This window comes from Sinocyclocheilus grahami, unplaced genomic scaffold (genome assembly GCF_001515645.1).
Source record: "Sinocyclocheilus grahami isolate Dianchi unplaced genomic scaffold, SAMN03320097.WGS_v1.1 scaffold803.1, whole genome shotgun sequence".
Lineage (NCBI taxonomy): Eukaryota > Metazoa > Chordata > Actinopteri > Cypriniformes > Cyprinidae > Sinocyclocheilus > Sinocyclocheilus grahami.
This window is the reverse complement of record NW_015505982.1, coordinates 592,325-606,671: the sequence shown is the minus strand read 5'-3', so window position 1 is coordinate 606,671 and position 14,347 is coordinate 592,325. Positions and strand designations below refer to the sequence as shown.

The 14,347-nt window shown below is 38.2% G+C and overlaps 2 protein-coding genes, 1 long non-coding RNA gene and 1 gene segment (V, D, J or C); 3 read left to right on the top strand and 1 right to left on the bottom strand.

Annotated features, from left to right (window-relative positions):
* LOC107562041 (NACHT, LRR and PYD domains-containing protein 12-like) overlaps positions 1-7,561 on the bottom strand; it is a 60,474-nt gene extending 52,913 nt beyond the window's left edge. The window contains exon 1 of the mRNA XM_016246604.1: positions 7,556-7,561. Within this exon, the coding sequence (XP_016102090.1) occupies positions 7,556-7,558 (3 nt within the window). The 5' untranslated portion in view covers positions 7,559-7,561. The remainder of the gene's footprint in view (positions 1-7,555) is intronic.
* On the top strand, positions 929-1,378 carry LOC107562045 (Ig kappa chain V-III region NG9-like). The segment is given in 2 exon segments: positions 929-977; positions 1,062-1,378. Coding segments are annotated over 2 exon segments (366 nt in total).
* A 1,831-nt stretch (positions 7,562-9,392) lies between the features above and the next one.
* LOC107562048 (uncharacterized) lies at positions 9,393-10,274 on the top strand. Its single transcript, XR_001605946.1, has 2 exons — positions 9,393-9,666; positions 10,222-10,274. It is a non-coding gene; the product is annotated as an uncharacterized lncRNA (long non-coding RNA).
* Positions 10,275-11,867: 1,593 nt separating this feature from the next.
* Positions 11,868-14,347, top strand: part of prpsap1 (phosphoribosyl pyrophosphate synthetase-associated protein 1) — a 24,471-nt gene continuing 21,991 nt past the window's right edge. The window contains exons 1-2 of the mRNA XM_016246609.1: positions 11,868-12,118; positions 12,672-12,724. Of these exons, the coding sequence (XP_016102095.1) occupies positions 12,036-12,118; positions 12,672-12,724 (136 nt within the window). The 5' untranslated portion in view covers positions 11,868-12,035. The remainder of the gene's footprint in view (positions 12,119-12,671; positions 12,725-14,347) is intronic.

The following is a 14,347-nucleotide window of genomic DNA, read 5'->3' as shown; positions in this document are numbered from 1 at the left end:
AAATAGGCAATAAAGTGCACTATCCAAACTTAAATTGTTTTAATTTATGAACACTTTGGAATACAGACATAAGGTTGGTCTCTTTTTAAAGAAGAAAATCAGCAGATTATTGCAAAAGTGGAATTAAAAACATTTTTTTTTTTAATTTTTAAGTTTAAATTTACTGTAAAGAAAATGCGCTATATACTAATTTTATATATAGTAAATATTTTACATAACAGGTTTTACTCTAAAATTGGTATAAATTAAAGCCTTTAGTCTAAATAAGTTACGTTCCAAATTTGAAGTTGATATGAAAAAAATGAGGTTCCTGTGAGATTTTATTTAGGGCGTTATACCACAAACAGCCACCGGTGCCATCAATTTTTTTATGCATTTTTCTGTCACAAATGTCTAGATTTCTCTGTAAATCTTACTTCTATGTCAAAATACCACCAAATATGGAATCCTGAGAATCCTGAGACCTTTCTAATGATATATATTTTGTCAAGATTATAAAAAGTTTTGATTGTAAAATACCGTAATACATTTTGTAATATGACACTTGACACTGCCTGCTAAGGGGGAGGAGACCGCCAAAATATTAAGATATTAAAAGAGCAAACCCAGCATACACCTGACTGATGATGCATGGTATATGCACTTAAGTGACAGATTTTATTAGTTATTTATTACTGTGATATTTCGAAAGCCACTGAGTTTGATTGCCCATAAAAATACGATTCTGTATGTTTGTATACGTTCCTAATAGTGCTGGATGTTATTTATGAGTTATTGCTCCTAAATGGGACTTTTCTGCTCTAATTACACTGAACATTTACATATACAGCACCACTTTGCATTGGCAGCACATGCTTCAGTGCTTTTGTAAGTGTTTATAGGCCTGTAGTTTAACACAGATCAGAATCATCGTCATCACAGAACAACAATGACTTCCATCGTCATTTTTATTTCGATGCTTGTAGTATTTTATCAGGGTTTGTATAATTAGACTAGATCTCTATTGCACAAATTAACACGTGTCATACTTTGGTATATCATGGTTTATGTGACTCTTTTAGAGTGCCGAGGACAGGTCGTCATCACTCAGACACCATTAGCAACAGCAGCCCAACCAGGACAAGAAGTTAAATTAAACTGCAAAGCCAACAGGCCGGTGCATCTTAATAACCACATGGCTTGGTACTTCAGGGAACCCGGAGGAGCTACTAAACTACTTATACAAGGTGCCACCATTCGATTCACTGGAACTCCTTCTAGATTCACCGGCAGTGGACATGGAGCGGACTTTACTCTGACCATCAGTGGAGCCCGGCCTGAAGATGCAGGACATTACTTCTGTCAGAGTGACCACACTGGTGCAATAGTCACACGGTGATAAAGAGCCGCACAAAAACCTCCGTCACACTACACTGCACTGATACAGCTGAGAGACACTGCAGCCACTCAAACATTGCACACACACACACACACACACACACAGGTTTACATTTGTGAAAAGTGGGGACATCCCATAGGCGTAATGGTTTTTATACTGTACAGACCGTATATTCTATTGCCCTACACCAACCCTACCCCTAAACCTACCCCTTACAGGAGACTTTGTGCTATTTCAGATTTTCAATGCACTCCATTCTGTGTGATTTATAAGCGTTTTGAAACATGGGGTAATGGGGTAATGTCCTGAAAAGTCACCTTCTCCTTGTAATACCTATGTCATACCTTTGTCATTATACAAATTCATTTGTCACACACACACACACACACACGAACACACACAAACAAACACAAACACAAACACGACATTCATCCTCCTAGAAAACATCTGCCCAGCTGAAAGCAAGCATTCAGATAACTTCAAAGACAACAGAAGTGATTATGCAATTAAATACATGTTCCAAATCTGTATGAGTTTCTTTCTTCTGTTGAGCACAAAAGAAGATGAATGAACGAATGAACGAAAGAGTTTCTGTTCCCCATTGACTTACACAGAATTGTATTTTCATACTAGGGAAGTCAATGGAACTGTTTGGCTGTTTGGTTACACATATTCTACTAAATATCTTTTTGTATTTAGCAGAAAAAAGAAACTCATACAGGTTTGGAACGACATCCTACTTGTATTGTATATGATAGATCTGTTCGAAAAAATATATTTCCAATTTTTTATTTTTTTTGTCTTTGTAAACTTTTATCACAATCCAGTTGTGTGACTCCTTATGTGGCTACCTTGTCTAATCGATAAATGTTCTCTTAAGTTTATACATTTTATTATGTGTATCTATCTTTTTAGTTGTAACTTTGTTTTATTTCAGTTTTTGTATTATTAACTGTAATTCTTCAACTTGAACTTATTTCAGTTAAGGCAACATTTCTATTTTTAAATGTTTAGTATTTTTTATAAAATATTTAAGTTTTTTCATCCATTTTTTAGTTTATTTTAATTAAGCTTTTTTCAATTACCGAAAACCATTTGAAAACTGAAAACGACTAATTCTGGTTTGTGTTAACAATAGCAACAGTGTTGCAAATGCTGTTTCGAGACGACTCTCGTCTTATAATCGACTCTGCAGGTGTTTTCATGCTTCACTGAGAGAAGCTTATTTGAATATCTAACATGAAATACTTTAGAGAAGTTGACATTTCATACAACGTGACATTCTCAAGTCTTCCTAAAACATTTTTTTTTTCAGCATTTCAAATTCTTTTATAACTATTGAATTATAGTTCATTTAGACGTCATAACCACCCCATGTTATTTGAGAGGCCACATGCTATTAGTAGAATATTTAATGGAATATTTGTACTTTTAAACATTTATTTGTCACAGCAGGACCAAGAAGAGTATCAAAGATAAAAGCTTTTATTTCAGATAAAAGAGAAAAATCATAGCATCTCTTGAATGAATTAAATCAGAGAAGCAGAAGTGAGACACGAGCAGGAAGGCTGCAGCAGATCTACTGTGAGCACTGATCTCTGGTCAGTTGTCGAGTGACGGCAGGCTGGCCGCTGCGTGTGGCCTCACAGCTCACTGAGACGCTCTCCATCCACTGCTGCTCAGAGAGAGTCAGGCTGCTGCTCCAGCTGTACAGACCGTCCTCCTGCAGGAGCCCAGCGCTGCTGTCCTGAGACCTGCTGCTGCTGCCGTCCACCGTCCAGCTCAAGCTCCAGTCTGACGGGAAGCCCCCGCTGGCCACACACACCAGTGTCGCTGTGCTCTTTGATGAAATCTCTGTGCTGGACGGGGGCAGGACGCTCAGTTTAGGAGGAGTGACACCTGAGAAAAAAGCAGAGGAGCAGGACACCAGATAACTCTCTTAACAGACATCTGAACACATTTTATTACAGAAAGTCAATGTAAACTGATCATTTACTGTTTACTGTACCCTTGTGAAAAAGAAGTGCACTTAATTGTATTAAATTAGTCGTGTACTTTAAATCTTAAAAGGAATACATAATAAAACAATAATACTTGCAGATAATGTAATATTAATGAAATAAAATGTCACTTTAAGTGTACTTAAAGAGAGCACACTTTCATGACTTTCTTAATAATGTCAAATTAAATGTTTTACTTAAAGTACATTTTAAATCATTATGTTTTAATAATCTTCTGCCGTGCTTTGAAGAAGTACACTTCTTTTGTTGACTAACATACTACACAAAAGTATTTGATTATAATTTTAACTATAGTGTTTTTTTATATATTTAAAGTTAATTGATTTTAAACTTACTAAACTGCAATGCTTTTCATCATACCAAATGTGCAATTACAAATATATTGAAGTACATAGAAGTTTCAATAGAAATGACAGTATATTTCAGTTTACTATAATATAAGTAATTATGAAATTACATATACGGATGTACTTTTGTCCTACTTAAGTGGGTCAGCAGTCTACTGTTCAACTAATTGCATTTAATATCAATTTAAATTATAATAGATAAAAAAAAAAAAAAATGCAATTAAGTGTCCAAAAACATTACATTCAGATCATGCTTTATTGTATTATTTTAAAGTGTATTGTTTCCATAATAAGTAAAGGTATGATGAAGTGCTCTGTTTCAAGGGAGTAGTAAAATACATTTAACAAATGCCAAGTTGGCAGGCTTAAATGATAAACTGTAATCTGAAACAAATCCATTAAAATATCTTTTGGCCAAAACAATTTATGACAAAATATGCTGTATGACAAAATGCTCTAACAGCATGTTAGTAGTAAAGACGTTTATATTATGTCTTCGTAGTTTTACTCTCAAATGTAAACCTACACTGAGAAATATTTACTGCTAGCATATCGAATAGAAAATATGTTTTTGCCAGTACAAATGAAAACATTTAAAGTATAATTTGTAATAATATGACTATATTGTGTTGTATTAAAAGCATTTGAATATTTACTTACTGCCAACATCCAGTCTGGTGCCGCCGCCGAAAGTTAATCACAGTGATACAAACTAATAGAGCAGCTGCACAAAAACCTCTGTACGCTTCAGCAGCTGCACAACAACTGCTGTACTTATATTTGTGATCAAACCCATTTCAATAATAAAAAACTATTACTTGCATTTTTAGAAAAGAAAAAAGTTGTAATATATATTACTGCACATTTAAACATTACAATCTAAACACCAGCTGATGGTAAACTACTGAATGCTCATGAAATATCATCAGAATATCCAAGAAAACGCTTGAGATATATCATCTGATACTAATACGAAGTCTTTGCTTTTGTGGAAAAATTTTACCGTTAAATTCACGGCCATTTTTTACAGTGTACATTTAATGACTGTTTAAAATGAATTTAGTTTGAAACTCAATATCTGACACATATGTGACACGTTTTCTCTGAAAGGAAGCAGCTTTGAATAAGTGCACCACTCCTCTGTTTAAGACTGACTGCCATCGCTCAGGACTCTAAACAGCAGCTCTCCTCTGTTCTCTCTCAGTCCTAGCAAAGATGACTGCAAACACTCTGGTGATCTGCTCTCTACTGCTTTCTCTTGCTGGTGAGATTACAGTTGAATATTCAGCGAGTTATGAATGTTTTTTCTCATTTTTCTCATGTGTCATCTGTTTGATTGTAACAATGATGGCAGGTTGTTCAGCTGAGATCATTCTGACTCAGAGTCCGTCAGTGGATTCGGTGTCTGTGGGAAGCAGCATCACTCTCAACTGCAGATCCAGCAGTGACAGTTTTACATCTAGTTTAGCCTGGTATCATCAGAAACCCGGACAAACACCCAAACTCCTGTTCTCTGGTGTTGGTAGCAAAGTGTCTGGAGTTTCTGATTGATTCACTGATGGGAGATCAGGAACAAACTTCATGCTCAATATCAGAAACGTCCAGTCTGAAGACGCAGGAGATTATTACTGTCAACAGTATTATGAACTGCCATGAACACAGTGATAGAGAGTCGTACAAAAACCCCTTCAGTAAAAGAGGAACTACTGATTTAGACACACACTGCACACATAGGTTCCCTAAAGAACCTTTAACATCCATGGAATCATTTCTTTCCATGAAAGGTTCTTTATAATAGTGGGAAAAGGTTTTTTTAATTTTTCAAATGTTCTTAAAAGGCTGGTGTAAAATAAATAAATAAATAAATAAAAACGTCCTTAGTTCACTGCTTCTCAAACCTGTCCTGGGGACCCCCATTAGTTCACATTAAGGGTTTAAAGGTTCAAGGTTCGTGGTTCATGGTTTGGGACATATTGCGGTTCTGGTGTCACATTTTCAGTACTGATTTGGGGGTGGGGGTAAAATTACATATTACTTTCATTTTTTTTCTGTAAATGTAAGAGACACTTTACAATAAATTCATTACAGTTACGTTACAGTTGTTCTCGAAACAAATAAAATTCAAGGTAAATTGAAGTCCAACATTAAATACATATATATTAAAAATACATATTTTAGTAAATGTCACTGCACACCATTCTGTTGGGCCGTCCCACTCTCCTTTTGCCAAACCCCCAGACAACATCGCGTCCATGCCATTGCTGAGCAACAACAACACCGAAACATGTCGAAAGGTTAACTTTAATCACGAAACCAGATCGACCTGTAACGTTATACTCTCACTCAAAGGATGGACGATAACTTTGATAAAGAATATCTCTTTGGTTTTGAGACTTTAGTCTTTGCAACTTCAGGGATCTTATTTATTCATGAACAGCTTGTAACACTCCAAAGAGAAAGGAAAACTTGAAATCACATCATATGACCCCTTTAAGCTCATTATGTAGCCGAATCTGCACTGGGTTGAACGGGCCGCCTCCAGTTTCCCCTTTGTTTTGCTACCTCCAGCTAGCTCTGTGACGTCGGCTGACCCTAGTTTCCTGTGGTTACGTGCATCACTCAGAAAACAACAGACCAATCAGAAGAGAGGCTCATGGATATTAATTAGACAGGCCAAAATCGACAGTTCACAGCAGAGCTCCTGAGAGAGGAGCTGTAAAAATATATTGAGATGGTTGTTGGTACTTATACCGCAAATATATATTCTTAAGTCCATCAAACCTAAAATAAAACTCCAGAAAGGTGTACAATATGTCACCTTTGAGTCTCATTTAAAAAAATAAATGGTTTGCAAAATAGAAAGTGCACTGATTGAAGTTCAGTATTTACATTATGTTGAATCCATTGGAAATCAATGCAACAGAGCCTTATAACTTCGGTGAGGCCGGTCACACAGGATGAAGCTCAAATCATAAATGAATCTAGAGATCCGAAATCTTCATAATCTATTTTGTTTATTTATATAGCAACAGGACACAATAGCTAAATTTACAAGATAATTTTTCCTCTACTCGTTGACACAGCTGCCTCTTCACGGAGACAAATGGACATCTTCTTTTTCTACACTTTGCTCCTGTATTCGACAGCGCTATCTAGCGGTGTACATTAACATTTCTTCATTTAGTAGATGATTTGATCCAAAGAGACTTACAGTTGAGGGATACAACAAGTGATTCATCATAGGATGCAATAAACACGAGAAGTGCTAGTAATACAAGAGTTCAGTTAAAATAGTAAAAGCTAGAACAGGAAGGGATAAGGGATAAGGGATAATGACAGTATAGACATGGGAATAGTAAAGCAGGATGCAGTTACATGTTCACGGAAGAGATGCGTTTTCAGTTGCTCCTTGAAAACATGCAAACCCGCATGATCATGCTGTTTTTGCATTATGATCATTAAAGGTCAGCTGATCATCAAGGGTCACCTCAAGATTACAAGTTGGATGGTAACGTGTTTTAATGATAGAGTGGCTGGGAGGATGAAAAGCTATGTTTTAGCTAGGTTAAGTTGTAGGTGATGTTCTTTTATCCATGTCGAGATGTCCACCAGACAGTTTGAGTTTGGCTGTGAACTTGCAGAACACTCACACAAACGCAGATAGACAAGCCTCTGCTGTGTATTTTTTTATGCTCTGCTCTGCTCTGGCATCAGCTCTGAGTTCATACCCCTCACACCGGAGAGAGCTGGATCTGAGCTACAATCACCCAGGAGATTCAGGAGTGAAGCTGCTCTCTGAAACACTCAACCATCTGGAAAAACTCAAGTAAGTTGAGCAGAAACAATCATCCTGTCAGCTCTGTAAATGAGAAAGGTTGAGTTTCCCATTTCAGTTCCCACAATGAAAGCAAAAATCATAGTTCATTTAATAAAGTTAAATGAACCCAAAATAGAATTGTATTTTCTCTTTGTTTTCTTTGCTAAAACAGATCATCCACATCCTTTGTTAGAACTGAGCTTAATCTCAGTACAAATGTGTACCAAACTGAGGGTGGCGAACTGTACGATTATTTATCGATTTATTTATTTTACCGAGAACTAGTATACCCCCAATGCAGTTTGGATTTCTCCCTCATCAGTCACACCCAATCCAAGTCTTGCCTGTACTAGTGAGCGGATTAGTTAAAACAGATGTGTTGGATGAGGGAGACATCCAAAATGTGCTGTGGTCCCCAGGGCAGGTTTAAGAAGCACTTTAAAAGATCATGTTAGTATAACATTCACTCTCTAGTCTGTTCCAAAAAATTGGTCCAAAAATCAAAATCAAAATCTTACTTAATTAAAAGTAAATTATGTATATCAGGGCTTTTTCAATGTTTTGCAGACTTTAGTTCTAACCCTTATTAAACACAACTGTAACTTGCAAGTAATTGAGAACACTAGGACTAGCTTGTGTGAATGTGTTTGGTTAGGGTTAAAGCTAAACTCCGAAGGACACTGGTCCTCCATGGCTGGAGTTGAAGATCCTTGATTGGACTCCAGTGAGATGCCATGAAGAAATCGAAGGAAAAAATCCAGGTGTACATTTTCACTCTTCAAAGTTTTATCCACTGCTTCCTTCAGAAACGTATTCAGAGGAACATCCTCACACTGAGTTCTGGACTTTCCTGTCAGGAACATTTTCAGAACCTCACTGTTCTTGTGTAAATAGCAGTAAAACACATACAGTGCTGCAAAAAACTCCTGAAAGCTCAGATGTACAACGCTGTAAACCTTCCTGTGATAAATCACAGATTCCTCTCTAAAGATCTCAGTGCAAATCCCAGAATACACCGAGGCGTCAGTGACAGCCCGTTCTTGAGGGGGCCCCGCGGCGATTGCGAATGGACCGAGGGGTGCCCCGCTCCCTACCTCGCACCGGGCCCCATGTAAGATAAGGATCATTTTAAATGAAATATATCAAATAATCCTTAGATTACATAATGGTATGAATGTATAATTTATCTGGGTTCCTGCACATGTAGGTGTGAAAGGAAACGAAGAGGTAGATCTTTTAGCAAAACAATCTCTCAGATCCCAAACAATAGATCTACAGGTTAAATCAAGTAACGCTGAAGCCAAGACTATAATAAAGGTACATACACAAAATCTATGGCAGGAATACTGGGATATTAATGATACAGGAAGACATCATTATAATATCCAAAGCAAAGTCGGTGTAGGAAGAGAAATGGGTACAAATCGGAAGGAAGAATAGGACATACAGGGCTCAATAAGACTCTGCATTTAATAGGTAAACACACAAATGGTTTATGTACACATTGTAACCAACCTGAATGAGTAAAACATATAATAATCGAATGTCATGCATATGAAAATAAGAGGATAATATTAAAATAAGTATTTGAAAAACATAAACATATATTTACTTTGGAAAATATACTTGGAGCAGCACTAAGGAAAACATATGTACAGTTAATTTCATATATCTGAAAGAGACAGGTCTACTAGAACGAATATGAAGATCTTTAGAATAGTAGTTTTTTTCTTCTTCTCCTGTTATCTTTCTCAGGCTGGCTGTTGTTCCACACTCCAGTGCAGCAGGTGGCGGTACAGCACGAATTAGCTGGTTGCCAACCGCCAAAAGCGCCTCAGAAGAAGAAGAAGAAGAAGAAGAAGAAGAAGAAGAAGAACGCACAGTAAACTTGCAGAGCAGCCGTTGGACTTCTTCGTTAGCTGTTAACATTCCTATATAAGACAGCGATAAAACCACGCGACTGTGTAGCTTTAGACTTATACACGTCCTAGTTTTGTTGTTGACCGTTAGGTAGTTGATCATGAACGTGGCTAAAAGTGGTTATCGTGTTTTCTCGGCCAACTCTACGCCCGCGTGCACAGAGCTCTCTAAGAAGATTACTGAGTAAGTATGCTACGACCACCTGCTTAATATTTAACAAGGATCTTGATTTGAGATGCTGATCTTGATGTTACAGGAGTGTGTAGTGATGTTATTGAGATTGTGGCCTGTAGATCAGCAGAACAAGCGACAGCCTGGCCTGTTTCTTAATCTCTTTATGTCGATGTCCAATTGTACAAAATTGTGCTGCAGTATACTATGAGGATTTGGACTGATAACTGAGAGAATTCATCTATAAAGTATCCCTATAGGTATGTGGACGTCTGGTTTTAAGTGTACTTACTGTGGAAAGCAAATGCAATATTTTCTCCACTTGAAGAGGGCAGGAGAACTGGTGAACAGTGGGCTATTCATCACATAAGCTGTGCATGTGACCGCCTGCTCTTGGAAGTAGTCTGCATTCATTGCAAACTGTGACTGAAACAATAAAATCTATTGAATCAGGTTGTCATGCAGCTCTGTTTCAAAGTGACTTTCATGATAAGAAACGTTTGGCATACCTGTGTTGATGTCTGCTTGTGTGTGTGTGTGTGTGTGTGTGTGTGTGTGTTTGCGCAGGCGTCTTGGAGTCGAGCTGGGGAAATCTGTTGTTTACCAGGAGTCAAACAGAGGTGATCAATCATGCTTTATTTTTACACACATACTCTGTTGTTGACAGTGACCCTTGGCACCCTGACGCTTTTGACATGGACTCAAATGGGGGAAGTCGTGGCCTAATGGTTAGAGAGTTGGACTCGTAACCCAAAGGTTGCGTGCGGGTTCGAGTCTCGTACTGGCAGGGGAGTGAATGTACAGCACTGTCTTCCACCTTCAATACCACGACTGAGGTGCCCTTGAGCAAGGCACCGAACCCCCAACTGCTCCCCGGGTGCCGCAGCATAAATGGCTGCCCACTGCTCCGGGTGTGTGTTCACGGTGTGTGTGCACTTTGGATGAGTAAATGCAGAGCACTAATTCTGAGTATGTTCACCATACTTGGCCACATGTCACGTCACTTTAAATAGATGTGAAAATCTCGTTCTCATTTCTGTAATCACTTAATTCTTCAAAAAACTTAATCATTATCTGTCTCAAAGTCAGCACAATTCATAACAATAGTGTTTAAGAAATCACACAAAACTTAACGGGTCTCATTCACTAATAATTGCGCTATTTGTATGCACAGGAGAACTACTAACAAAAAATGTCCACCTAATTCACAACATGTCCGTACACACATGAATGTCTTGGTAACCTCGTCCTAATGTTAATGAATTTAGACTCTTCTGAAGCAGTGGCCGTGTGCCCAAACCATCTCCATATAAGGGCTTTCTACACGGCCTTTACTTTACAGCCTTTTCGTGCCTCTCAGCAAACATGTGACGCTCTCTAAAGAGCCATCTGAGAGACATGCAGCAAGCTTCTCAAATAATGCCAAAAGTGCTGTCCTCAAAACCAGTTCAAGCAATTATTAATTCAGTTCAATTCAAGTCTATTTGTATAGCGCTTTTCACGATGCAAATCGTTGCAAAGCAGCTTTACAGAAAATTCAAGTTTCTGCGTTATGTTTAGTAATAGTTTATCAGTGGTGACTATCTCAAGTTGATGTTCATAATATGGCAGAAATTTGCAGTAAAAATCAAGCAGTTAATGTCATGTAATCAAACACAGACGAGAAATGGGTACAAATCGGAGGGAGGAATAGGACATACAGGGCTCAATAAGACTCTGCATTTAATAGGTAAACACACAAATGGTTTATGTACACATTGTAACCAACCTGAATTAGTAAAACATATAATAATCGAATGTCATGCATATGAAAATAAGAGGATAATATTAAAATAAGTATTTGAAAAACATAAACATATATTTACTTTGGAAAATATACTTGGAGCAGCACTAAGGAAAACATATGTACAGTTAATTTCATATATCTGAAAGAGACAGGTCTACTAGAACGAATATGAAGATCTTTAGAATAGTAGTTTTTTTCTTCTTCTCCTGTTATCTTTCTCAGGCTGGCTGTTGTTCCACACTCCAGTGCAGCAGGTGGCGGTAAAGCACGAATTAGCTGGTTGCCAACCGCCAAAAGCGCCTCAGAAGAAGAAGAAGAAGAAGAAGAAGAAGAAGAAGAAGAAGAAGAAGAAGAAGAAGAAGAAGAAGAAGAAGAAGAAGAAGAAGAAGAAGAAGAAGAAGAAGAAGAAGAAGAAGAAGAAGAAGAAGAAGAAGAAGAAGAAGAAGAAGAACGCACAGTAAACTTGCAGAGCAGCCGTTGGACTTCTTCGTTAGCTGTTAACATTCCTATATAAGACAGCGATAAAACCACGCGACTGTGTAGCTTTAGACTTATACACGTCCTAGTTTTGTTGTTGACCGTTAGGTAGTTGATCATGAACGTGGCTAAAAGTGGTTATCGTGTTTTCTCGGCCAACTCTACGCCCGCGTGCACAGAGCTCTCTAAGAAGATTACTGAGTAAGTATGCTACGACCACCTGCTTAATATTTAACAAGGATCTTGATTTGAGATGCTGATCTTGATGTTACAGGAGTGTGTAGTGATGTTATTGAGATTGTGGCCTGTAGATCAGCAGAACAAGCGACAGCCTGGCCTGTTTCTTAATCTCTTTATGTCGATGTCCAATTGTACAAAATTGTGCTGCAGTATACTATGAGGATTTGGACTGATAACTGAGAGAATTCATCTATAAAGTATCCCTATAGGTATGTGGACGTCTGGTTTTAAGTGTACTTACTGTGGAAAGCAAATGCAATATTTTCTCCACTTGAAGAGGGCAGGAGAACTGGTGAACAGTGGGCTATTCATCACATAAGCTGTGCATGTGACCGCCTGCTCTTGGAAGTAGTCTGCATTCATTGCAAACTGTGACTGAAACAATAAAATCTATTGAATCAGGTTGTCATGCAGCTCTGTTTCAAAGTGACTTTCATGATAAGAAACGTTTGGCATACCTGTGTTGATGTCTGTGTGTGTGTGTGTGTGTGTGTGTGTGTGTGTGTTTGCGCAGGCGTCTTGGAGTCGAGCTGGGGAAATCTGTTGTTTACCAGGAGTCAAACAGAGGTGATCAATCATGCTTTATTTTTACACACATACTCTGTTGTTGACAGTGACCCTTGGCACCCTGACGCTTTTGACATGGACTCAAATGGGGGAAGTCGTGGCCTAATGGTTAGAGAGTTGGACTCGTAACCCAAAGGTTGCGTGCGGGTTCGAGTCTCGTACTGGCAGGGGAGTGAATGTACAGCACTGTCTTCCACCTTCAATACCACGACTGAGGTGCCCTTGAGCAAGGCACCGAACCCCCAACTGCTCCCCGGGTGCCGCAGCATAAATGGCTGCCCACTGCTCCGGGTGTGTGTTCACGGTGTGTGTGCACTTTGGATGAGTAAATGCAGAGCACTAATTCTGAGTATGTTCACCATACTTGGCCACATGTCACGTCACTTTAAATAGATGTGAAAATCTCGTTCTCATTTCTGTAATCACTTAATTCTTCAAAAAACTTAATCATTATCTGTCTCAAAGTCAGCACAATTCATAACAATAGTGTTTAAGAAATCACACAAAACTTAACGGGTCTCATTCACTAATAATTGCGCTATTTGTATGCACAGGAGAACTACTAACAAAAAATGTCCACCTAATTCACAACATGTCCGTACACACATGAATGTCTTGGTAACCTCGTCCTAATGTTAATGAATTTAGACTCTTCTGAAGCAGTGGCCGTGTGCCCAAACCATCTCCATATAAGGGCTTTCTACACGGCCTTTACTTTACAGCCTTTTCGTGCCTCTCAGCAAACATGTGACGCTCTCTAAAGAGCCGTCTGAGAGACATGCAGCAAGCTTCTCAAATAATGCCAAAAGTGCTGTCCTCAAAACCAGTTCAAGCAATTATTAATTCAGTTCAATTCAAGTTTATTTGTATAGCGCTTTTCACGATGCAAATCGTTGCAAAGCAGCTTTACAGAAAATTCAAGTTTCTGCGTTATGTTTAGTAATAGTTTATCAGTGGTGACTATCTCAAGTTGATGTTCATAATATGGCAGAAATTTGCAGTAAAAATCAAGCAGTTAATGTCATGTAATCAAACACAGACGGTGAACACTATTAACAGCAATGATTATATGTTGCGATCAAACTTATAGCAACATTTGGTAGCTTTCCACTGAAACTTAACGGGTCTCATTCACTAATAATTGCGCTATTTGTATGCACAGGAGAACTACTAACAAAAAATGTCCACCTAATTCACAACATGTCCGTACACACATGAATGTCTTGGTAACCTCGTCCTAATGTTAATGAATTTAGACTCTTCTGAAGCAGTGGCCGTGTGCCCAAACCATCTCCATATAAGGGCTTTCTACACGGCCTTTACTTTACAGCCTTTTCGTGCCTCTCAGCAAACATGTGACGCTCTCTAAAGAGCCGTCTGAGAGACATGCAGCAAGCTTCTCAAATAATGCCAAAAGTGCTGTCCTCAAAACCAGTTCAAGCAATTATTAATTCAGTTCAAGTCTATTTGTATAGCGCTTTTCACGATGCAAATCGTTGCAAAGCAGCTTTACAGAAAATTCAAGTTTCTGCGTTATGTTTAGTAATAGTTTATCAGTGGTGACTATCTCAAGTTGATGTTCATAATATGGCAGAAATTTGCAGTAAAAATCAAGCAGTTAAT